Source organism: Emys orbicularis, chromosome 3 (assembly GCF_028017835.1).
Source record: "Emys orbicularis isolate rEmyOrb1 chromosome 3, rEmyOrb1.hap1, whole genome shotgun sequence".
Classification (NCBI taxonomy): domain Eukaryota; kingdom Metazoa; phylum Chordata; order Testudines; family Emydidae; genus Emys; species Emys orbicularis.
This window is the reverse complement of record NC_088685.1, coordinates 165,612,989-165,638,401: the sequence shown is the minus strand read 5'-3', so window position 1 is coordinate 165,638,401 and position 25,413 is coordinate 165,612,989. Positions and strand designations below refer to the sequence as shown.

Here is a 25,413-nt window from a genome sequence, read left to right as displayed (position 1 = left end):
GCCCGTTAAACAAGGGTCTCCCGCAAGTCCCCTTTGTGATTGATCTCTCTGTTCCTCATTTTCCCCAATGTCAGGCAATTCTTCCCTTACACAGCTGAGAAGAGCACTCTGAGCTCCAGCCTGCCCGTTGTCTGCTCTAACTGGAGGCAGTATCAACTAAAGGTCAATGTGAATTTCCCTAATATGACATTAGCAATGGGGCCCTATATTTTGCCTTTATCTTGGAAATTTCTTATCTTGAAGTTTTGTGGCCTGGCTTAAGCTTTCCTCACGTTTAATGAAGCTGAGGCCTAGATTCTTGGGAGAGGGAGTGTGCACAGTAGGATTAGATTTTTCTGACAGCTGTTGCTGGGAAGTGTGTGTAATTTTTAATATCTTGGCTATTGAGAGCACAGTTCAGAATCCATATGTGGACAGTGATGTATGCAACAAGGCTTAAGGCCTTGGGTAAATTTCTCTAGTAGCTACATCAAAGCCAACCAGGATAAGCTTATTAATGAATTTCAGTCAGAAAGTCAAGGGTCAGTCACCTACAACTGCCCCAGTAAGAATGAGTGAGATTGTCGTTGGAAGAGCTGCAGTTCTACCTACTATACTTGTCTAGATCCTGCCTCCTTGTCATCTGTGTTATCAAGTTAAAGGTTTCAAATCCTCTTTAAACCCCCCCCCCCCCCCCCACAGTGGTTCCTTAGCCGAGAGGGCTGCAGCCACTGGAGTTTTCTAATAAATGAAGGGTGGGGGGGAGAGATAAGAACATCAACACTTTGGCTGACATTCAAATTGATAGTTTTAAGGCAGGCAGCTCTGGGGAATTACAGGGATGTCTTCTGCACATGCAGGCCTCCAAGAATCAATTCATTCATAATTGTGACATCAGGAACAGCCTTTGATCTGTGCTCTGTTACTCTCACCACAAGGTAGAGGCCTTCAGGCTTCATCAGTCCTTAACACTGCATATTGGTTCCTAATAACTGCAGGCCACCTTGCCTATCAGAGCTGCTAGAGATTGTGTTCTCTGCACAGGGCCGGAAGCAAAGCCCAGTTGAGTCTGGTGGCTTGCAGAAAACTATGGAAAACTTTAGACCAGCCTTGACCAGTGTTTGAAGGGCAGGGCTGACGTTGTTTTAGAAAAGCCAGATGTGGGCATGGCTGCTAGTGTCTCCTTCAATCCTAAGGGGCGGAAGCATGCCCCCTGCCAAGGGCCCTAGCACTTCCAATGGGTTTAGAAAGCTGGGGGTAACCAGGAAGCTTTCTACACTCCCCAATACTTTCAGTATGTCAAACACTCACCAAAACCCTGCTTAGCTCTAATTTCTACCAGGCCAAGGAGGGGCAGAGATCAAAGCCCAAGCCCCCTGCAGGAGGATGGCACCAAGGCTGCTGTGACTTGCCTGTCTCTGCTGGACTCAGGGCTGGGCAGGGGAGGTTCTAAGCCAGTCTGGGATGTAAATATGTTTCGCTTTAGCTCCACCTGTTGCTCTCCCTTGCCAAGCCACTGGAAAGTCCCGTCCTGTGCCTGGGAAGCAGGAAGGGATCAAAGGTGCAGCTAGCCTGACTCTAGCCAGCCGTCCCACCCCGGGAGCGAGTTTCGGCACCATGACTGTGGGGGCCAGGCTGGGTGGGAGGGTGAAAGCCAAATTCTCCCCCTCGGGGCCTGGTGAGGACAAGATCTCCATCCTGGAGAGTCAACAGCAGGAGGAGGAGAGCCTGGGAGCCCCGGGGAGCCAGGCAGAGGAGACCTGCCGCTCCAAGAAAGTGCACTTCGCCTTCCTCCCGGACAACTACGAGCCGCTGCGGCAGGAGGGCTCGGCAGGCAGGAGCAAGTGCAAGAGGAAGCTGAGGAAGTACAGCAAGGTAAGGAGCCCGCTGCCCAGTCCTGGCGCTGCCCCCGGATCGAGCTCCGCCGGGCTCGGGGGGAGCCGCTAACAAACGCCGCGCCCGGGGCGGCTCCCGGGACCACACGGCCCCACGCTGCTTCGCTTGGGAGTCCCGGGCCTGCCCCTGCCGGCGCTGGGCTGGGCCGGGCCTTGGCACGCGGCTGCTGGGTGGCCCCAGACTCCGAGTGCTCGGAGCTGGCCGGAGGCTGCAGTCAGCCCCTAGCCCCTGGGGCGAGCCGCGGGCTAGCGATCAGCGCGCACAGAGCAAACCCAGCCCAGCCGGCTCCGGGGCGCTCCACGGCCCTGGGTGCTGAGCACCGCCGGGCTCGGGCTCTGCTGCCTGGCCAGGCGCTGGGCGCCTTCCTGGGGGAGGGGCGCTGGGCGGAGGGCGAGCTAGGAAGGGGTTAATAGCTCGCGCCAATCGTGCCAGAGGCCCCGCGTCTGACACTGACCAGCCCGGACCGTGGACCCCGCGCTCTCCCCAGCCAGGCGGGGTCGGTGTGTTTAGCTTGGTGGACGCTCCGCGGTTTTAACTCTGTTTTAAATGCATCATCTGCCTTTCCTCCGGGCTCCTCTTAGCAAAGGGCTCTGCTGGTGGCGCGGACTGGGCTAATGGGGGTGGTTCCCCACCTAATATCCGTTTCAGGACTTGACTTTCATTTATGCTCCAGAAACTGCACTTGAAACTTTAAGCACTATGAATCCTTTGCATTTCTCCCGCACCTTTCCGTGTGCGGTTCTGCAAACATTACTGAATGCAACCTCGCCTCATTCTTGTGGGGTGTGTCAGTCCCCATGTCACTAACAGGTAAACAGAGGCAAGTGCAGGTTGCCATTCACACAAGGTCACACAGAGAATCGTAGCAGAGCCTGGACTAGAACCTAAACATTCTGTCTCCCCATCCCACTTTCCTCCCTTCCAAGTCCCGTTTTTAATGTGCGCAGTAAGACATGGCCCTGATTTTTCTGCTCTATCTGTGGCAGTGATGCTTGTGCTGAGACCTATTAGTGGGGCAGGACAGCTTCCTCCTCTATGTGTTAGAGAGTGGAGAAGTGGGTTGTAGCCCACGAAAGCTTATGCTCTAATAAATTTGTTAGTCTCTAAGGTGCCACAAGTACTCCTGTTCTTTTTGCGGATACAGACTAACACGGCTGCTACTCTGAATACAGCACTCTTCTATCCCTTCAACTTTCTTCTCTGCACCCTCCCCGCTGTGCAATGCTGCTTCAAAGAAAGAATTTACTGCAGGATCTGTCATGCTCCAGTGTCGCTAAATGTGACAGCAACTCCCTGTTTGTAGCCTGACACCGGAGATGCAGATTTCAAAGCTCACAGTCTTCCCCTGTTGCCCCCTCCTTTAATGGTGAAGAGCCAGGCTCCTCTTCTGTCACTCAGACTCCTCTGTTAATCAGAGGGACAAAGGAAAATTAACTGAAATGTCACAAAAATTGTATTAAAAAATCCGAGGAAAAGGGAATGCAAACTGAGAGATGGTGCTAAAAAAAAGGAATGAATACACCAGACAAACCCTAAATGCAAATGCAAGTATAACTGCCCTGCCAGGGAGGTCACTGCTGGTTTCGGGAAATAAAACTAGAGGAGGAATGGTTGTGTGGTGAAGGATGATGGGGAGATCTGCCTTCACTTCCTTGCTCTACCACAGACTTCCTGTGTGGCCTTGGGAAAGTCACATTGTCTCTCTCTGTCTCATTTCCCCATCTGTAAAATAGGGCAATACTTCCCTACTGTACAAAGGTGCTGTAAGGATTGATTGATGTATGTGAAGGGTTCGGACATTGTGCTGATGGGAGCCTTATAGTACATAGATAGATGAGCAAGAGGGGAAAATTAGACTACAGCAAGCACTAGAAGTCACTTAGAAGTGCAGCAGTAGGAGACCCTTTTTTAGAGGGTTGCCAAGAATTTCTGGAACATTACACCTCACTGCACTCCTGTGAGTTGTTACCCCATTTTACAGATGGAGAAATGAAGTGACTTGCTCAAGGTTACACCAGAAATAAGTGGCAGAGTTGGGAGTAGACTCCGGGTGCCCTGACACCTAGTCCTGTGCCTTGACCACAAAACCATGTAGTGAACAATCCTGCATGGATCTCAGGGAGAGGGTAAGGGAAGTAACTGACAATTATTTCCTCAAACTTCTTATTGTAACATCAGAAAGTTGTAAGTGTAAGTCTTAAAGGCACTAACCTCCATTGTCCTTAGGAGGTGAATCACAGACTGCTAAAACAATACACTTAATATCCTATGGCTGCAACTCTGCCTTTGCACTTAAAAGTAAACTTGTGCTAAAGTGGTGAGTTCTCAGATCATTATAGTAACTAATAGTAACTGTCCAACAGATCTCCTAGGTATGTAAAATCACACTTAAAACTAACTTAAAAACATCCCTAAATATCTCTCACGCAGATATTTTGAGGCTTTCTAGAAATACATTGCTGCCATTCATAGGAAAGAGAAATGTTTGCTTGAAAGACAATTCATTAGTTAAATCTGAGGAAGCAGCCTGCTGACTTTCTTTGTTGTTCGGAAGAAACCAGTCCCATTAGAGAAGGAATGAAACTGACTCTCACTTAGATCAAAGAATAGAAAATCTGTCATTTCAGTCTGGAAATGGCACTAAGCTAATCCATGTGAGGGATACTTTACATTTCTTTGTGCTGCATTTCTCTAGCGTTCTTATTTTGACATCGTTCTAATTAACTACAAGTATTAGGGGGTGGATTTTTTTCTTTTCCAGCAGCAACAAAAATAGTATAATAAGATTCCATATATCTATAAAATGATCAGTTTAGAGTCAAGGTGTCCCTGAAAGTTGCACACAAATTTTAAGGGGGAAAAGTAACAATTTTTTACTTTGGTAACTATCATCATTTAGGTCAAAAATCACTCCTATTCCGAAAGTAACATTCCTCTTGAATAATTTTGGTAAATCAATGTTGTCCATTTAATCTGTGCTTGGTGCTCAGATTTGGGTCTGGGGGGTGCTAACTGGGTCAGCCATGGCCATACCCCAGCTCAGCCTCCTCCATTTCCCCCACAAAAAAATATTTTCACCGGCCACCTATGAGCGAGTCAAATAAATGATGTGGAAGTGGCGGCCAGTTGCCCATCCCTGGTCTAAGGTTTAGGGCTTGTCTACACTTAAAATGCGACTGTGGCGCGGCTGCACCACTATAGCTCTTCAGTGAGGACTCTACCTATGCTGACGGGAGGGGTCTCATATCGGTCCCCTAGAGGCCGTAGCTAGGTTCTCCTATTGACCTAGTGCTGTCTATCCGGGGGATGAGCTCGGTTTAACTGTGTCAGGGGACCAGGTGTTGATTTTTCATACCCCTGAGTGATGTAGTTACACTGACCTAATTCTCTAGTGTAGACTAAGCCTTAGTTTACACATAAAAGTTTACCAGCATAATTATATTGGTTAGGGGTGTCTTTTTTTTTTTTTTTTGCAGACACAGCTATGTCAGTAAAAGCCCTAGTATAGACACAGTAGTAGTAGTGGTATATAAAAGTTTTTATCCCAGTGTATCTTATGGCAGTTCTGGGAATGGGCATAAGCACTTTTATACCAATAACTGCATCTACAGGGGAAAGGTTTGGCTTGTTTAATGATACCCATGTAGTTAAACTGGCAAAACTCTTAACTGTAGACAAGGCACACAAAAGACAGGAAGGAAACAGAGGAGCAGTAACTTGCGCAGTGTCATACAGCAGATCCATGGCTGAGCTGGGAAAAGAACCCAGGTCTCCTGCCTTCCAATCTGCTGCCCTACCCACTGGTCTACTGCCTCTCAATCTGGCCACCCTAACGCTATTAAAACTTGTATAGGGTTTCATGGGAGTGAGGACTGCAGAGTTTGGCCCATCAAGGGACATTGTCTGATCTCATCTGGTCTTTCAGGTGCTGTAATTCAATTTTAGGGAAAACTATTTCTATAATAGAAATGGATTGGATTCCACCGATTTTGTTTTAAACAGATAAACATTCACCTGTAGCGTGTGCAATGCAAACATTGCAGTCTTGTGCTAGTCCCTGAGGGCCTGAAAGTAAATTTGACTAGAAGCTAACTATAAACAAAAAAGCACTGGCCCAGACTGTTTAACTGTCCAATCATGAGAAACGCCAAATGTAAGTAAATAATATCAAGACTGAAAGGAAAATTAGATTAATATTTTCAATTTGAATAATCTATCTTGGGTTTCCTGCAATGCTGTAAACAAATGTGTGAGTTTTTAATAGATATATATTGAAACAGAGATGGTCAAAATTTGAAATGTTGACAAAAAGAGTTGAAATGTTTGTGTACATTTTCATTAAACGTTCACCCCAATTTTAACCAGCTAGTGTCCTTCTTAAAAGCAAGCAATCTAATAGTCTTTATAACACACTTAAGGCTTGTCTGCTTGGGAAAGCTCTACTGGTATAAGCTAAGGCGTGAGCTTAAACCTATATAGTTACACTGATATAATCCTGTTTCAACTCTCTTATCGAACGATGCCTTTTTTCAGTTTAGTTTATGTTACTTTGGAGGGTGTTAAAGAAAAAAAAAAAGCCATTATTGCTGCAACATAAGAGTGTCCACATGGCAATTTATACGGGTATAACTATATCAGTTGAATTATGCTGGTCTGACAGGTAAAACTTTCCCCTGTGGACAAGCCCTAAGAAGATGGTGGGTCTGTTCATATTCTGAGGTTGTGGAAGGACATATAAAATGGCTGCCCTTTATTTGAGCTCCCCAAACTGTTTAATTTGATGTTATTTTCTGCTCTCTCTCTCTCCCGCCCCCTTCTTCTCTAAAAATAGAATGTTGGCAAAGCTCTCCAGAAAGGATGTCGCTACTTCGTGATTGGCCTGCAAGGATTAGCAACTGCATATGCAGCACCCTTTGGAGTAGCAGCATCAGTAGCCTCCTTGGTCCGCTAGAGTGGCTCTGCCTGTCTCATAAAGGAAGAAAAAATGAGCTTTCATAGAGGAGTACGGTGATTTGTACTTTCCTAGCATTAGATCTGCTGCTGTGACCTGCATCTGAAAATTCTTTTCAACAACAACAACAAATGAAGATGCTGACGTGACAGAGTATTCTATTCTGGAACAATCGCATTTCTCCAGTGCCTTTCATGCAAACATCTTAAGTGCTTTTCAGCTATTAAAATCAGATCCAGTGAAAGAATGTGCAAGCCCAAGGAAATAATCGTAGATTAATTGAGCCAAAGTTTGTAATTCTAAATGAATTAATTTACTCAAGCCTGATGCTATGTGTGAAAAGGAGCAAAGGGGAAGGGAAAGCAAGTAGAAGAGGGAGAGAGGTATGAGTGGAAAAACAGGAAGGGGAATAAGGCGCGAGAAGTAGTGGAGATTTGATGCTGGTTATGAGGAGGAAAAGTCAAAATAATGTAAGGAAATGGAGATAGTAAAGGTATCAGGAAAAGGTAGCCTCACAGCCTTTGATTTGCTTGTGTATTTTAATGCTTTGTTAGTGACAGCTACAATCAATATGTTCAGATACTATATGTCTCAGGTCTGAGACATGGTAGGCTTTACTACCTCAGTATTGCCAATTCTAGACATTGAGAAATCATGCCTTGGGCCCTGCAAAATCACGAGATTTGCTTAAAAATCACAAGATTTTAAGAAAAAAATATATATATCTAGTTTGCTTTCTGATTTTTGAGCCTTTAGGGTTCCCTCTAATTATGTTGCCAAGCTTTTCTCTGCAATTGTGAGGGCTAGAAAATTACTTTAAAAAAAATGAAAGCTGAGAATCTTGTGTAATCACTTGACACTGGGAGCTGGGGCTTTAAGAAAAATACCAAATATCGCAAGACTCTGGAAAAAACACTCCCAGGCACATCTGAGGCCCATAGAATTCTACTAACTCTGTATTCATTTCATTTTGTGAAAGTTGTGGCGATGCCATATCAAAATGAAACTTTCAGATGGCTGGGCTAAGAAATTTGGATGGAGATCTCCTAACATCACACTTTGAGGGAAACATATCTGAACTGTTATTGACATGAGATCAAGCATTTTCCTTACCAATATTTGGAGTTCTAAGTTGTGCTTTTCTGCTATTCTTTTAACTAAATCTTGTTGGCGTGTTCTCTTTGCCTTACTATGAATGAACTGGAATTGCCTCGCTTAAGAAGCCAGATTGTGTTTCTCTGAATGGTGATCAGAAAAATGAAGAACTGTAAATAAAAATAAAAATGCTCCCTTTGCTTTTGTGAATGTTATTTTTAAGTGCACAAATGAAAGGAAGTTTTTTATTCACAAAACAAGTACAGCATAGGCAGCTGCAGTGCAAGCTTCCCCACATTGCCTATTAACAGGCCTCCGCCCTGCCCTGGAGAAACCATCACTACGGATGAGAGATGATAGGTAAGTGGTGGAGGACCATATTGTCCTTGATGTGTCCGCTCAAACTTCCAACAAGGCTGCCAGTGGGTAGCTGTTGTGATGGTGTTTTTTGCAATGTGAACTCTTGTCCACTCAGAGCTGCACTCAGACCCACAATCCTCACTTCACACAAGCCACCAAATGTGTTTGGATTAATCTCACCCCCCCCCCTTTTTTTTTTTTTTACAGCTCTGCATTTGCTTCCTTCTGAGAAATTAATGATTCTTTGGGTGGGGGAGGAAATAGCGGGAGAGAGAGAGAGAGAGAGAGAGAGAGAGAGAGAGAGAGAGAGATCTCTCTCCCTCCCTCCCGCTATTATATATATATTGGGGGGAGGGATAGCTCAGTGGTTTGAGCATTGGCCTGTTAAACCCAGGGTTGTGAGTTCAATCCTTGAGGGGCCCATTTAGGGAACTGGGGTAAAAATCTGTCTGGGGATTGGTCCTGCTTTGAGCATGGGGTTGGACTAGATGACCTCCTGAGGTCCCTTCCAACCCTGATATTCTATGAACTGCAAACATGGCAAAGTTAAATTAATTTCAATATTAACCATTCTGTATGGCTCAAGTTTTGATTTCATACCCAGCCAGCAGTTCTTATGCCATAATATAATAGCTGCTTGCTAATGGGTAACTCACAGGCTCTAGCCTGTTATCACCAGAGACTTTCCACAAAGGTAAATATGAACTTTAGCTTGTAAATTGCTCTGCCTGATGGTAACTGTGTTCTCTTGTCTACTGAACTATGGCCTCCCTTTGGCTGGTGCAGCTTTTATGGAATAGGCTTGTTGATTTAGTTGGGGATTGGTCCTGCTTTGAGCAGGGGGTTGGACTAGATGACCTCCTGAGGTCCCTTCCAACCCTGATATTCTATGATTCTATCAATGCATTTTCAAAGTGAGGCTAGAGATCGAGTTTTTAGTGCTGGGCTTGGGGCGGGGGAGAGGTTGAGGCTTATTGGCAAGAGAAATGCACGCTAAATGATGCCTCTAAAATAGACCAAAACCCAACAATCAAACAACAAATCGAGAGAGAGAGACAATAAACAGCTGATATTGTTGCCATTAAATTGTCAGTGCTTCATGTCAAGGCTGCTTTTCCTCCTTGAAATCAACTAGTTCATTTCTTGCTGAGGCTGACAATTGCTGTCACTTATCTATATTTCTCAACCAACGCTCTCCTCTCCCTCCTCCTTTCAACATAAAGTCAGTCTAAGGTCCTGGAGCTCCTGGTGCTAGCATAGCACAGAGTGAAAAAGCAGGGTACAAAATGCCAAGTCAGCAAACCCCCAACACATGGAAAAAATGGTTCAGTGGCATGGGGCCTAATTTTCAGGAGTGCAAAGGGGCACATGGCTCCCACTGTAGTCAGCTGTGCAAGCCGAGCACCTCTGCTAATCAGGCCCTGATGTGTTTATAATCTGAAAAGGCAGCATTGTAAAACTTCTGGCCTCGGTGCAGCACGAGTTTGAATGAGATACAGCATGTTCATACTTCATGAACAAACCAATGCCCACCGTCCTGTGGTGAGGTCGGAGGGGCTCTGAAGTGACACCACATGCATATAGGATCACCAGAGCAGTCTGATTATACCTAGATGTTGGTAGGGGCCTTTCATGCTGTTCCCTAAATACAGTAGGCCATCTCCAGTAAGACAAATCAATTGCTTACTGGAGATGGCCTACTGGAGGAGCAAAGTATGTTTGGGGGTATGGAATGGTTTGTCATAGGCATGGCCTCTTGGACAGGTGGTGTTGTACCCTTTCAGGAAGCAGGCAGTGTAACAGACCAAGTTGACCATGGTGGAAAAGGATAGTTGTCTTTATGTAGCAGACACGCAGAGAATATTTGGTTTTGGTACCTCTGCTGCTTTTTCACTTACTCTTCCATCTCCTGTGCCTGTTTTGTACCCACACCCATTGCTCCACCTGAGAGGTGGGTGTTTTTGGAAGGCGTGCCGTTGTGTGACTGCCATGTCTATATTGTATGTTTTCACATTTTTTACCCAACTTCCACAATGTTTTACTTCGGAGGGCATGCTACAGCTCAAGGAGTTGAACACATCCAAGGGTTGAATTGGAAACAAAACAATGGTGGATAGCTCCAAGCTCTGCCCATAAAACAAGTTCCGCCCATGTGAATCACCAAAAGGAGAAGCCCCTCACAGTAGATTGTGTAGGTATTCACAGTTTGATTGTGTGTGATGTCTGAGCTCCCTGACCTTGGCTTCCCCTTGGTATGGCTTAATTCTACCCACGTGCTCTGCTAGGTTCCTTTTGTTTGGCTCGTTCTAACTGGGGGGTGGGGAATGGTGATAATTCCCAAAGACCACCCACTTGGGGCATCAAAATGAGACTTAACTCATAGTAAATTTTACCGATCTATGATCCTCCCTCTCCCTTCTTACAAGAGGAATGAATTAGAAAACAAAGTTGATTTACATTATCATGCTTTGGCATCTGAGTTAACACCTCCCTCGAATAAATGGGGCAGTTGACATCTCTCAAAGCTATTTTTCCAGGCTCTTTGCAGACTCTCGGCATCAAATAACCTCAAAAATGAGTGATTCTTCACAAACATGACTGCTAGCTAACCTGAGATTCGAATTTTTTTCTGAAGCCGAAAACAAGACAGCAGAGAGGTGTTGGTATGCCGAGCTGTTTGCTAGTCCTGAATTAATCCAAAGCTGGAGCCAGCACAGTGGAGAAGTGACTGTGATAAAAGGAAATAGGAAAAGGACCAGCTGAGTTTTGGAAAGGGATCTACAAGGGGGTGGGGGGTCAATATGCTGCCTCTCTTTTTGGCTTTCTTATGATGATATATCGAGGCCTGAAAGGTGGCTTTTTAAACATTCGGGGGACTTTTACCTTTAAAATATCAGGAATGGCAAGTCTTCCAGTTTCTGCAGAAGGTCTCCAAAGAGGACCAGAGAACTAGAATGGGAATTGTCTCAGCCCTCTATTGAAGGGGTAATGGTAATGAAGTTTTCACAAAGAGATCTTGTCTTCCAAGTGTTTGTCAGGAGTTTTTAAGTTTCTGTTTAGACATTTATACTACAGTAAATGCTGTGGCAGTATGGCCAGGCTCAAACATTTATAAATAATAAGGAAGGCCCCCAAAATCATGAGGTTGGTTTAAAAATAATGAGATCTAGTAAACGTTGCATTAGGTTATTTGCCTTCTGGTATCTGAGCCTTTAAAGTGCACTCAGGTCACAATTGCAAGTATTTCTCTGCAACCATGAGGTCTAGAAACTTTTTTTTTCCAATTGAGAGCTGAGGTTCTTTGTCTAATAACATGATCCCAGGAGCTGAGGTTTTAAGAAAAACACCAAATATTGCAAGAGTTGGCAATGCTGCAGCATGGGCAAATAGGTTAAAGAGAAATTCCTTCCCCTCTCAATTTCTTGGGGTTTGATTTTTTGCGATATCATCATCCCACTAGTTCTAGAGTCACCATAGAATCCTCTCAGCGGTTCTCAAACTTCATTGCACCCTGACCCCTTCTGACAACAAAAATTACTACATGACCCCAGGAGGGGGGACCGAAACCTGAGCCCCTCCGCTCTGGGCAGGGAGGCGAAAGCTGAAACCCAAGGGCTTCAGCCCTGGGCGGTGGGGCTCAGGCTTTGGCTTTGGCCCTGAGCGGTGGGGCTTCAGCCCCAGGCCCCAGCAAGACTAAGGCCAGCCCTGGCAACCCCATTAAAACGGGGTTGCAACCATAGTTTGAGAACTGCTAGCTGGAGCAGAGTATACAAGACCTGAAGCTACTATTTTTTTTTTTTAAACTTAGCCTTTTAAAGTTTATGTAATAAGCAAAAATGGGCAAAAGCACACCTTTTCTTTTCTAGTAGGTCACCTTTAAATTAAGTTCTTGTTTACCTATTCTGAGTGCCTTCAGTGATCGTTACAAATCCTGTGTCATTGAACAGAATAAGGCCGAGGACTGCTTTTCTGGCCAGAGCAGTTTAATGGCCATAATAACTCTCCACGGATTCACAGGAAATGTTAGAGCACTCATGATTGTTATTGGTTTCACCTGCACAACTTGCTCCACTACAGAGAAGTGCTCCATTGCACAGCATGTTTTGCAGTGGTATGCTTCAGAAAGGGCCTCGACACAGAGTAACACATACCTTTATAAGACACTTACAGAGCTTTGCTAGTCACAGTGCAGCATTCACTTAAGAAACGCGCAACCCGTTAGAGATCCTCTGCCTGCCTGCCCAGACCACAGTGCAAATGGGGAAGATTGTGTCCTGCTGTCTTTAAAATACAGTTGTTTTTTCTCCCTTCAACTTTTTCTGTATTTAATTTCTCTAGCCCTCTGCTCACTATTCATTGTTCACCCTTTATCCTCCCGTCCCTCAGGCAAACTTAGTGCTAACATCTATAGGCTTCGCAAGTCACCTCTTCATGGCCTGCCTTGGAGACTTTTTTTACTTCAAGCAGCACTAGAGGTCCAGAGAGGAGTCTGTATATTTAATGAGGTTTTAAAAGACCTAGTAGACGCAAATTTTCCTCCTCCTGGCATGGGTAGGAAGCTGTGTTTTTTGGGGAGAGGCGTTTAGTCTGGGCTTATGAGAGGTGGTAGGGCTGCTTCTTGAATCATAGGGGCCATAATACTACTCACCCTGGTAACCAAAGGTGTCATTTGTGTATTTGTGTATTAAGAAGCCAAATATCAAGATCTCTGACTCCAGCTGGCTGAAAACACCGGCACATAGAACCATGCTGTGCCTTTGATCCTTGTGAGCAACACGCAAGGATCTCCATGAAAGCTGTGTCCGTGGATTGAGAACTGTGCAGAATCCACAACTTCTAACCTATAGGGAATTGCCCTTTAGTGTCATCTGCTGGGCGGAATTCAAAGTTCTGTGTGAGTTAGCAATGCTCATTGTTCTCTGGTACCGCCTTATGTCAAGGATTAGCTCTCTGACAGGAACAATACTAGAGCTGTTACCTGAACAGGGAGAGTAGGGAGTGTAATTTGTCATGACTGATTTTTAATCCAGATTCTGTGTCAAGCCCCTGCAGTGGGATGTTTCTCTGCATTTCAGATGTGTATACCTGTTTGAACTCAACAGCTCAATGGCCATTTTGCACTATTTTTTTAAATGTAAGGCGGCAGGAGTATTATATTTTTCTTGATTTTTTAAAAAACGCATTGCACTTTCATCTGAGGATCTTGCCAGTCTTTACAATCATTGCCGAGATGTCTTTTATCCCTGTACTGCAGGCCTTTATCAGCTTCCCCAGAGCATGCGCAGCTCCGCTGTGATTATTCAAGTTCTGTGGGTGACACTCAATATGTTTGGATAATTGGGGTTACAGAAAATTGAAGGAATTTTCAATTTAACTAATAGAAGATGGGGAACAAGCCACTGTGTCAATTATTGGATATTTGCTTAAAATAATCAAGGTTGTATTTGCTTGATGATGGTAAATTCACAGAGCCCAGGATTTACTGCTGGCAAGAGTAAAAAGATGCTTTTCAGTGGTGCTAGAACCTTGCTACACTGCTGGATAATGGATGATGCCACATACTGATTTAGCTGACTTTTATTACAATAAATGAAGGCCTGCTGAAAATCTACAAATCTGCATAAGTGGTTCCCCATAAAGGAAGTGCCTTGTGAATGAGACCCATTATCTTGCTGCTTTGCAGAAGTGTTCTCTGCTAGAAGGCATTCATTATTAATGATCCTATTTTTAATTCTATCATTGCCAATTATTCACCAGAGATTTCCCCCCATGTTCATTACATTGAGTTCAGTTCCAGTGCATGACTCACTGAACTTATTTGTTTCTTTGAAGATTATAAATGGAAGTCGTGATGCTTTTATCCACCTCGCCTCCTTTTAAATGGATATTTTGAATCTATTGTTTGTTCTATGTTTAGAGGAAATTTAGAAAATAGTACTTGTGTGTGTGTGTGTGTGTTAATTTTGATCTCCTCTGGACCAATTCATCCTGAAAGCCATGTGACTCCCTGACTGAGAGGTATAGAAGGTCAGTGAGTTTGTGGCACTGTCTCCCCTCCTCTCCTGTTTTTTGCAGAACTGAAGGAACTGTGTATTGTTACAGAAAGACAGCCTCAAAACTCAGGAAACCCTTATTCCCAGGCTTGTCCACTAACCACTGGGCCACACCTCTGTGCACTGGGCAGTAGTTTGTAATGTTGGATAATTATGGCCATCAAAGGAATATGTGTAAGACAGATTACTCCAGAACACTTATGAACCCAACAATATTTTTCATCAAGAGTTTCCAGGGTTCACAACCGTGAACTCTCACAGTGAGTGTGTTCAGAATCAGAGGAGCCTGGCAGCTAAGGACCCACACCTTGAGTCTCTGGCTTCTGTACTTGGTGCAGCCCAGTCTCAGAAAGAACTGAACGATTTTAGCAGAAAGTTTCTAAAAATGTACAGCCTGAGGCAAACACCTGATATGGAAAATTTCAGACTGTACTCTTAAAGTTTGACAATATTATAAGCAACTGAAAACATGGTCTTATAATGGAAAGTGTCAGGTTACCTTAACTACAGGTGGCACAACCTGCTCTGCCTATAATTAAATTAGAATCCAGTTAAAACCTGCAGCTCTGTTTGTAATGTAACTAAATCAGACCATTGTTCTTGTACAGGTTGTTCCAAATCTTTTAGTCTCAGAGGGAATTAATGTATTTGGCTCCTGGATTACATAGGTGTGTCTGAAAATAACATAAAACTGCCTGATAAGTTAGTTACTAGCGGTATTTTCAGGTGGTATTGTGTGTATGAGCAAATCGCCTCTCTCAGGACATGCAAAATACTAATTCAGCTCTATACTGGATTTCTCACATCACAGCAGGAGGAAGGAGATCACGCAGAGGCTGCTGTTTTCCTGGCTCTTGTTATTTTTCCTGTAGTTTCACCAGACCAGGCTACCGAGGAAGTCAAAGTTAAATGTAACAAACACTCTACTAGGCTGAGCTAAACAAAAGGGCTTTTACCTCAGTGCTTGAGGATTTTGGGAACTGTGGATTTCAGTTCTGTTTAGGCTTTGAAATGATTGTTCTCTAAATTTATTCTGCGTATACAGTCACTGGGCTATGACATGTGCCCTCTCTAGGCTCAAATCACTGGCTGTTATCACTGTGGTATATAACCAAGGAGCTACTGCTGCCTGGATGCATAACGCTGTTAAAATGTGCAGTATAAACCAGGGCTGTTCTCCTCCATGTTCTAATTGTATTTCTAATTCTAATTCTAAAAGCAAAACTGCTCCACATTCAAGTCCCACCTTTGGTGATGGCCACAAGAAGTGCAAACAAACTCTCGAAATTATTCTCTCCTAATCTCCAGTCCTGTCTGCTGTGTCTTTCAGATTGGACGTGTCGGAGAGCACAGACTGCATTTTGTGATTTGCTCAGTGAAGAAGACTTAATACACAACAGAATGTTGGGTCATTGTTGAGCTGAGCTTGTGGAAGCAAGTGGCAATTTTAACCACAAAGAACTGTGTTCTCTGTGGAGCTTTTTGGCCAGGATAAAAATGCATGATCTGCAGAAGCTTAATAAGCAGTGGCTTGTAACGTCATTTTAGGCTCACAGCAATGTAGAGCAGGAACTGTGTCTTCCTGTGTGTATATATCATATATACTGTCTGGGGCTTATGTTAATTTGTTTTAATTGCTGGGTATAAGCATTATCCTTTTGGGGGAAGCGCTTGCTGCCTGCACCTGTGTTGTAGTTTTAATGGAGTGTTCCTTCCTTTTGCTAAGGTGCACCCAAGCTAATGTGTTAGAAGTTTGGTTTCCTTTATACTGTTTTTCATGTGACTGCATGCTACTGTGGCCCAGGGACCCCTGTGTTCACACCCTGCACGCTACTGCAAATATGGGTGTCAGATTTGTACACAATATGCCTGGTGAAGTATCATTTGAAAACTAACAACAACAACATCATTGTTAAATGTATGTGACAATACTGTGTGTGGAATTATGGATACTCAGGGATATTATGCTTTGAAATTTGTGCCTAAAAGGTGTTTAAACCAGGCATGTCAGGGGAAGTTGATAAACATGTTTCCTCAACGCAAAGGAAAAAGGCCAACACTTCAAACCAGGTGTGGCCAAATTCAATGGGCTATTTGTTTGCATTCGAGACTGCAGAAGGAGAACATTTACATTGTCAAATTGCAGCAGGAAGCAACACATTGGAACACACCAGCAAACACCTTAATCAAGATGGAGTTGGGCCTCAATAGGAGACAGGTGACTGAACCCCAGGGAATCAATTTGACCCGTGAAACAAAGGCAGACCAGTGCAGTGCAGTGCAGTGTTTGATGGGAAGGGTGTGTTAACTCCAATTAAAAAGCTGTGATGTATCGACTCTTTAAAAGAGCAGCAAACTTTGTACAGTGGTAGGGGCTGTGCATAGCAGAGAAAGGAGCTTGGGGGCTGGAGTTCACTGATTGTTACCTGCTAGGCAAAGTCTGGGCTGGGAGAGCCTTGAGGAGTTTGCTGGTGAGGAAGACAGGCTGGTGTGGCAGGGGAGCTGATGCACAGTCTAATCTCCAGAAAAGCTCACTCTTGCTGAGGCAGAGTGCTCACAGTTCTGGGTGTTCTCAGCAGTATGTTACAGCTACTAATCTTTATATGGGCTTAATATTAGCACCATATACAATTAGAAAATTCATATTTATCAAGGAGCACAGAAGACTTTTTTTTTGTACTTCAGTTGTATTTAGGAAATGGCCTGTCAAATTTTTGCCATGATGCTGGCTCAGGCCTTATTTCTATGGGGGCCTTGTGCATTCTTCAAAAGCGATTTATTTGTGGCTCAATGGGACTGGAAAGCTGAGTGATCAGACAATGAGTGTGGTGCGAAGGTGGGGTGCCATTGCGTAATGGGATCCCTTGACAGATGTGGTAGTGTGGAGAGTTGAGCTTTCCTGGCATAGAGGGCGGAGTGCCATAATGTTGTGCTTTGGTATTGTGTAATGCAGGGATCGTCAACCTTTGGCACGCAGCCCATCAGGGAAATCCGTGGGCGGGCCGGGACGGTTTGTTTACCTGCAGCGTCCGCAGGTTCAGCCGATCGCAGCTCCAGGCCCATGTCGCTTCCCCCATTGGCCTGGAATGGCAAACAGCAGCCAGTGGAAGCTGCCATCAGCCGAACCTGCGGACATTGCAGGTAAACAAACCATCTCGGCCCACCAGCAGATTTCCCTGATGGGTCGCGTGCCAAAGGTTGACGATCCCTGGTGCAGGGGCGGTGCTACCATTTAGGCAAACTAGGCGGTTGCCTAGGGCGCCAAGATTTGGGGGCACCAAAAAGCGGTGCCCCCAATTTTTTTTTACAGCGTTCCTACGCCCCTTCCCCGAGCACACGGTCGCCGCTCCACTTCTCCCGCCTCCCAGGAGTGCCAATCAGCTGTTTGGTGCTGCAAGCCTGGGAGGGGAGGAGAATTAGAGCGGGGGCAGCATGTTCGGGGAGGAGGCGGAGCAGAAGTGAGCTGGGGTGGGGAGCTGCCGCACGGCTCCCCGGGGGGAGGGAGCTGCCGCGGGGGGGGGCGCCTCAGGGCAGAGGGGGGGAGCTGCAGCGGGGGGGCGCCTCAGGGCGGAGGGGAGTGCGGGGAGCTGCCGCAGGGCTGGGGGGGGGGGGGTGCAAGGTGGAAGTTTCGCCTAGGGCGTGAAACTTCCTTGCACCGACCCTGCCCTGGTGTAATGTATTGAGATCTCCTGGCACAGCACATCACCTGGACAATGGGGTGTCTTTGTGTGTTGAGGTGTTTGGGCAGAGCAAACAGTCACCTGTTATAGTGAGAGCAGAAGTTGGTTCCCGTTCAATACCCTGGCAGTGCAGTACCTAGTCTGGCTAGAGCATATATCTACCAGCCTTTCAGGAGAAAAAAAAATGTGGGACATAATGTCCAAAGGGGATAAATCTGGGGAGAAGGTGCCTCTCCTTTGCTCTTCTTTATTCTCCCAGCCCAACATCACCCAGTTCTTCTTCTTGCTGGCTGCTGTGTTGTGAAGAAGGAGAAAGCGTTCTTCTCTTTTCTATTTGCACTGTCCTGGTTAGACACCCTCCCCCCGTCCCCCCGTATGCGGCATCTCCTGCAAGGAAGAGGAAGTGCTGCAGCATTCATGACAACATGGCCTTCTCTTGTGGAGGCAATGCTAGTGGAGTGTGAAGGAGTCACGGAACCGAGACCAGCTGATGCAAAGAGGTAAGAGGGTACTTCTCATGGGAAAGAAAGGGTTGAATGGGGAAGGAACCGGCCCCATCTTCACCAAAAAGTATGGGTGGCTTAAAAAAAATCAGTTAAAAAAAAAAACTTGCTTCCCTTCCAAAGTTACTGTAAAATGTGCAGTGATGGAAGTGAACAGGTGAAAGATTAATGGGGGCGGTTCCACACCCAGAATTCAGGTCAGTCAATAGGTTTGACAGCATGAGGCTGCCATAATAGCCCAACTCTGGATGATCAATAGTTAGCCTCCCAAGTTAGCTGGGCTAGTTCCAGTGATACCTTTGGTCAAACTGTGGCTTTATCATGTACACAGCACACATAGCGGAGGTGCAGCTTGTGACACCCAACCCTTCAGGGTTCCAATACTAATTGGACTAGCTACATTCTGCCTTTAATAAACCCTCTAATGGAAAATGATACAGAGCTTTGGCTAATAAAATGCCATAATATGAAAGAAAATGAATAGTTCATGTTAGTAATTGCCTAATGGAACATTATCCAAAACAAAACAGAAATTGACTGTCCGAAATAACCCTGCTATTCCTTAGTCTTTATGACTGTTTGTAGAAGCAAGGAGCTTTCCAATTACCAATAGCAGAAGGGCAGGATGTAACAACCTCAAAGAGCAACAATCACGGACTAGCCAGTAAAAGAGACCACATCCCCCTTTTCTCAAAGCTATTGCTAACAGAGAACTGAGAGAGTGGGAAACGGTCAGGGTACCACATAAGATGGCTTGGAGACAGACCGGTGGGACTGGGGTCAGTAAGGGTAACAATCGTGTTCAACACCCCCTCAAGAGATGGGCAGGCAGGTTGCTAGTATAATAGCAAGTTCCTCCACTCCACTCCATCCCACCTGAAGGAAACTGACAAAGAGACAGTTAAGTGAAATCAGGAATTTGTTTCCTTTCTTTTAAAGCAAGGGTAAGGTCATTTTCCATGGGCCCTCCAGGAAGGCAGTATCTGTGTCCTTTGCTCTAGCTACTCTGGGTTTTCATGCTAGCAATCATCTCATGCACCTTCTTGTTGAGGGATCCTCCATGGACTCCGTTTTTGCCCATGAGGAAGATCAGGGCTCTGGGAGTCTTGCCAATACAGATGGACTTGTTGTCACCCTCCTTGGTTCTGGTGTCCATCACAGCATCTTTTTCCACAAGCAAGTAGTCGCGGATCACACTGCACTTCTTGCCAGCTATGGTGATACCAGTCTGCAGGAACCCCTTCCTGTCATGGCCTATGATCACCCCCACTTCCTGAGGTGAGATAGCAGCCAGTAGACCCCCTGGCTTGGAAGCCCACACTGATTTGTTGTCATTGTGCCCCACGATAGCTACATCTTCAATGTTCTTATCTTTTAGAATGGTGTTGATGTAGCTTTTCCAGTCACCCATCCTGCTTCGGTTATCAGAATGCTTCTGAAATGCTCTCAGCCAACTTGTTACCTCTTTGCTTGCCTTCTGAGCTTCAGGACTGGGGGCTTTCAAGCTAATCCTGGAGATTTTGATGTTTGAGCTGAGGACTCTGAAGTGTTCAAGCTGAGGAATCAAGAGGGTTCAGCAGACACTGCTCTTGCTTTGCCAATCAAGGGAGATCTATTCCCATCATGAACTGGTCATGTGTATGCTTAAACAGTTGCTAAGAGTTTCTTTGTGATGTCAAAAGCATCTAGCATCACAACCTGTAGGCCATTATGATGTCATCTCTCTCTTAAAGTAAAAGTATCCTTTATTCCCAAGAAATGTACAAGATGTTGGCCCTTCTACTTCCTACTGCCAGGAGGGGTCTGTGACGGTACCTCCCATAAGGCTTTATGGGAATATGACATAACTGGAATATGTTTTGTACTGCCTGTGCCATGTAACATATTTCTGTAAAGGTTATGGTCTACTATATCTATTCATCCTATTTGTACACATATCATTTTGTACTTGAGGTTAAGAATATTGGCCGTATACTTGCTTGATTTCTAAGTAAGCTTTGTGAGGCATTTGGTCAGTTTCTTTAGGAAGGAATTCGCAAGGTTAAGTACCTAATCAGGAAGCACTTGGGGAACAATGCATCTTGGAATGCTCCAATCCACATAAGAAGTCTTCCTGGAGACATACAAGATACCATGTGGACAATGGCTTCTGCCTGTAAAGACTGTGAGTCATGCATGGACATGTGACTCCAGAACTCCATCTTGGAGCTGGACTTTGCATAGGAGTGAGGAGGGGGGTCTCCACCCACAAGCGAAAGTCTATTTAAACCCATGGGAGACCCCTCCATTTTGTCTTTAGCTGGCTAAAGAGAGAGCCTCCTCACCCCCCCAGGATACTTGGAAGAAACTAGAACAAAGGGGTGTGAGTGATTACTGGACCCAGGCTAAAAGAAGATTAGTCTGTAAAAGGGAGCATTCTGGAACTGGTGAGGATCTTATCTGTATTCAGTGTTTGATTAGACATAATTTGCGCATTTTATTTTATTTTGCTTGGTGACTTTGTTCTGTTTGTTACTACTTGGAACCACTTAAATCCTACTTTCTGTATTTAATAAAATCACTTTTTACTTATTAATTAACTCCGAGTATGTATTAATACCCGGGGGAGCAAACAACTGCATATTTCTCTATCAGTGTTATAGAGGGCGAAGAATTTATGAGTTTTGCAGCTTTGGGGCAAGTAATTCAGACCCTGGGTCTTTGTTGGAGCAGACGGGAGTGTCTGGCTCAGCAAGACAGGGTGCTGGAGTCCTGAGCTGGCAGGAAAAACAGGGATAGAAGTAGTCTTGGCACATCGGGTGGCAGCTCCCAAGAGGGTTTCTGTGATCCAACCCATCACAGGATCATTCATATGAACTTCAGTTTTTTATTACAGTCCCCAAAGAACATGAAAACTGCTCTATAATTATAATTAATGGAGATATCCCATCTCCTAAAACTGGAAGGGACCTTGAAAGGTCATCGAGTCCAGCCCCCTGCCTTCACTAGCAGGACCAAGTACTGATTTTGCCCCAGATCCCCCAATGGCCCCCTCAAGAATTGAACTCACAACCCTGGGTTTAGCAGGCCAATGCTCAAACCACTGAGCTATCCCTCCCCCCTCTATATTGTGTATCACAGGGCTTGGTGGTGGAAGAGTGAAAAGGAAAATGCAGATCGATGTATAAACATGAAAAAACAAGATGAAAATGCAGAAGTCCCAGTACTGTAGTTGAAGGTGTTAAAAATTACAGGTTTTAGCCCACGAAAGCTTATGCTCAAATAAATTTGTTAGTCTCTAAGGTGCCACAAGTACTCCTGTTCTTTTTGCGGATACAGACTAACACGGCTGCTACTCTGAAACAATTCTTTCAGTGAATATTGGATCAGATTCTGCCCCTGGAGAGTCCATGTTTCTTCTGAAGTGGAAAGTGGAGAATTCCTCTAGGAGGCAAAGCCATCCAACCACCTGCTAGGCCTTTCTTGCCCTCTTCCAAAGTCCTAGTCTAGTGATACCATCTCTTGCTCTGGAGTGTTGAAGGAAACAGACTGTGCAGCCAACGTTTACTTACACTTTGCAGCCGAAGTATTCTCTATTCTGTGCCTCACCCGTCAGTTGTGTGGTGTGCAGGGAAACTGATGCTGGATCTTGGGCAAAAACTCATCAGTATTAACTTGGCATGGCTGAAAGAGGTATTTAAAGTAGAAATGGGCCTAAACCAGTGGTTCTCAAAATTTAACAACTCACAAACCCCTTTCATGAAAATATCAAATCTCGTGAACCCACTCCTAAAAATGAATATTTCCAGGGATTTTATCCCTTACCTGAGCATAAATTATAGCAGCAGTGATCTTGGAAATAATTTGGTTTTTTATGACATGCTTATTACACACTATTTATTATTACATTATTCATTTTATTACATTATGAAAACAGCAACACTTCCAAGATTTCACTTTTGTAGCTCATATCACTTCGATTAAGCCTCCTACATGTTTCATCAAGGAGTACGAACCAGCATGAAGGTATTTAAGAAGCCAACTCAAATATTTTCTCCCACAAGCATTTGAGTCTTGAGCTGTCCAGGCAAACAACACATGACTACAACAAAGCTTAAACCTGTTCTGCCAGGAAGTTATGGTCACGGGGATCGGGCTGCTGGCCCCGGCACCTGGGGTCCCTAGGGATGGCTCTGTCCACCATTACAGAATTTTTTTTCTGAGAACCCCCGATACATTTTGCAAACCCCAGTTTGGGAACCATTGGCATAAACCAAACCCCCCAAATCTGATAATTTCTGGACTTTGGATCTGGATCTCAACTGTGTAGCTGGCCTCTATGTATATAATGGGTTGAGCAAAACATCCACATACTTAATAGTTCAGGCCCATCTCTTAATATACAGATACTATCTCTAGCTAATATGAACAGACTTCTCCTAGCCTCTGAAACAGTAAAATAAACATCTTATGGTGATTACGTGACCTCCTTCACAGCAAGTGCCCTGTCTAGATCAATCCAGCTTTCTTGGCTCCCTCAGCATGCTACCATCAGTGCCAGCTGTAAGCACGTGGACTCACCCCTGCGGTGCCTCTTGCTGGTCTCTCAGGGAATTAGCTCAATTTCCAGCCCGGAGCACCTACTGCAAGCCAATGATCTGCCACAACTGGGCCCCATGTCCCCACCGGACCCCAGTGCCCATTTTCTCTGAGGTGCTTCCCCCTGGCAATACCCCAACAATCTCTGTGGGTCTCCCTTCCCTGGGGAACCCCCACCCATTACCCCCACCTTGCCTCAGTCTGGGCTACTGCCAGTCCTCACCTAGCCCACTCACTGGGGCAGACTGCAGTATAAAAGCCACTCATCACAGGCAAGGGGGTTTGACCTGCCGCCTTCTTTTACCAGCCAGTACCTCTATGGGCCTGGGAAGTCACCAGACTGGAACTCCCCTGCTCCTCTGGCTCTTCCCCGGCCCTGCCTCACTCCCAGGTACCCTCTTATTCCCCTGCAGCCAGGCCAGTCTCCCTCCACAGCTAGAGGAGAGACTACTTGGCTTCTGGCTGCCCTGACCTTCAGATAAGGCCCAGCTGCCCTGATTGGGGCGTGGCCCAGGTGTAGCTCCTTCCCCAATCAGCTTGGGCTTTTTCTCCTAGTCCCTAGCCCTCTCCCAGGGCTGGCTTCTACCCTGTCAGGGCTGGAGCGGGTAACCACCCCACTACACAGCCTGCATAGGGTGAGAAGCCCCGGTGGGCCAGCCTATATTCCACCCTGGTCCCGAGGCCCGCCGGGGATATCAGCTGGCGGCTCCTTCATGGGGCCGTGAGCACGGGCGTGTACTTGGCGCGGTTCACCCCCGTCCCGGGACACCTGCCTCTTCTGCGGCGTGAGGGAGACCCTGGCTCACGTTTACTTGGAGTGCGCCAGGTTGCAGCCCCTACACTGACTCCTCACCAATATTATGTTGCGTTTCTGGCTGCACTTTTCCCCTCACCTTCTCATTTACGCACTCCCTATCCGTGGCCCCACAAAGTCACGGAACCTCCTGGTCAACTTCCTCTTGGCCCTGGCTAAAATGCCATCTATAAAACCAGGGAGAGGAGGTTGGCCAATGGAGTCTCCTGTGACTGTGGGGCCTCTTTCTGATCCTCCGTCCATTCACGCATCCGGGCAGAGTTCCTCTGGGCGGCGTCCACTGACTCCCTTGACGCCTTCGAGGAGCAGTGGGCGCTGTCCGGGGTTCTCTGCTCGGTGTCCCCATCTGGTTCCCTTCTTCTGACCCTGTGACCACACTCCTGTCCCTGTTATTTCATTAGTTGTCCCCTGAAATCAGTTGGTTTCCAGGTCCTGTAGATCCTCCCCTTAGGCTGGGGGGGGGGGGATCCTTTAGCAGTGGGCGGGCTTCCGCCCACCCACTTCCCGGAACCCAATAGGTACACAGCCTGCATGGGAGCACTCTCAGGTCTTTTATAGCAGTGTCTCCCTAATCCAAACCAGTTCTAACATCCTGTCCATCCACCATGGTATATTTGATCACCCTTGAAAACTACATGTAAAGAGTATCAACTTTGTAAAGCAATGGTGGAAGCAAAGATAATTCTCATTTTATTTCTATAAAATATCGTTTCTGATTATTGAGAACATCGGCAGTGGCTATACAATCTTCAGTTCTGGCACCTTTCCTCTTTCTCTCTTATTTTCGGATGGTACAGGTGTTGAACTCCTCTGTGAGGTGAGAAAAAAATGTGGATGCATGTATGGCAGGAAGAATTCCTGGTAGGGAATGTGTTTCAGGCTAGGACTTCAATAAAAGCTGCTGGGTGTGCAGCACTTTAGGAAACCAGACAATTGATTTAAGCACCTAAAAAGGATTTAGGAGCCTAACATTAGGCACCCATTTTTTAATACCCTGTCAAGGGTGTAAGAAACTCGATCACATAACTGAGTCAACATGCTGAACACCTTGCCTTGAGGAACTGAACCCAGTGGTGGTCAACAGTTTCCTGACCACTGAGGACATGGTATCAGCAGGTAAAATGCCAGACTTTAGCAGTAGGCAAAATAGCATGTTTATAGAATTTGTCTTTGCTGCTGCCTAGATGTAGTATGCAGCAAGTAGAGAGAATGTGGTTGGGAAAGTGATAAAGGAGGAGAGTTGGGAAGAAGTGGCTCTGGGGATCCCAACATTTCAATGGAACCATGAGCCAGTTAACCTTAATCTGCCCTGGAAATAGAGGCACAAATCCTTCCCCATAACTGATTTGTGTATCAATGCTGAAAAGTTTGGAGTTGCAGTCTGACAGTGATCTGTTGTCGCTCCCTCTGGTCCTGCTTTTGGAGACGGGCATAGGGCCAAGTCATGAGTTACATGGGCTGTGGAGTGCCCAAAGAAGGACAAAAACAACGAGGAGTCCTTGTG

General features: G+C 45.6%; 2 protein-coding genes across 2 annotated transcripts; one reads left to right on the top strand and one right to left on the bottom strand.

The window, feature by feature from the left end:
* Positions 1–1,596: 1,596 nt before the first annotated feature.
* On the top strand, positions 1,597–6,826 carry C3H1orf115 (chromosome 3 C1orf115 homolog). Its single transcript, XM_065400512.1, has 2 exons — positions 1,597–1,854; positions 6,707–6,826. Exons 1-2 carry the CDS (start codon positions 1,597–1,599, stop codon positions 6,824–6,826), a joined length of 378 nt encoding a protein of 125 aa, XP_065256584.1.
* Positions 6,827–19,514: 12,688 nt separating this feature from the next.
* On the bottom strand, positions 19,515–19,928 carry PFN3 (profilin 3). Its single transcript, XM_065400280.1, has one exon. It carries the CDS (start codon positions 19,926–19,928, stop codon positions 19,515–19,517), a length of 414 nt encoding a protein of 137 aa, XP_065256352.1.
* Between the last annotated feature and the right edge of the window lie 5,485 nt (positions 19,929–25,413).

Coding starts and splice junctions, on each gene's coding strand:
- PFN3 (XM_065400280.1), bottom strand. CDS start 19,928: ATGGGTGACTGGAAAAGCTACATCAACACCATTCTAAAAGATAAGAAC.
- C3H1orf115 (XM_065400512.1), top strand. CDS start 1,597: ATGACTGTGGGGGCCAGGCTGGGTGGGAGGGTGAAAGCCAAATTCTCC. Junction 1,855..6,706: donor AGCTGAGGAAGTACAGCAAG/GTAAGGAGCCCG, acceptor CTCTAAAAATAG/AATGTTGGCAAAGCTCTCCA.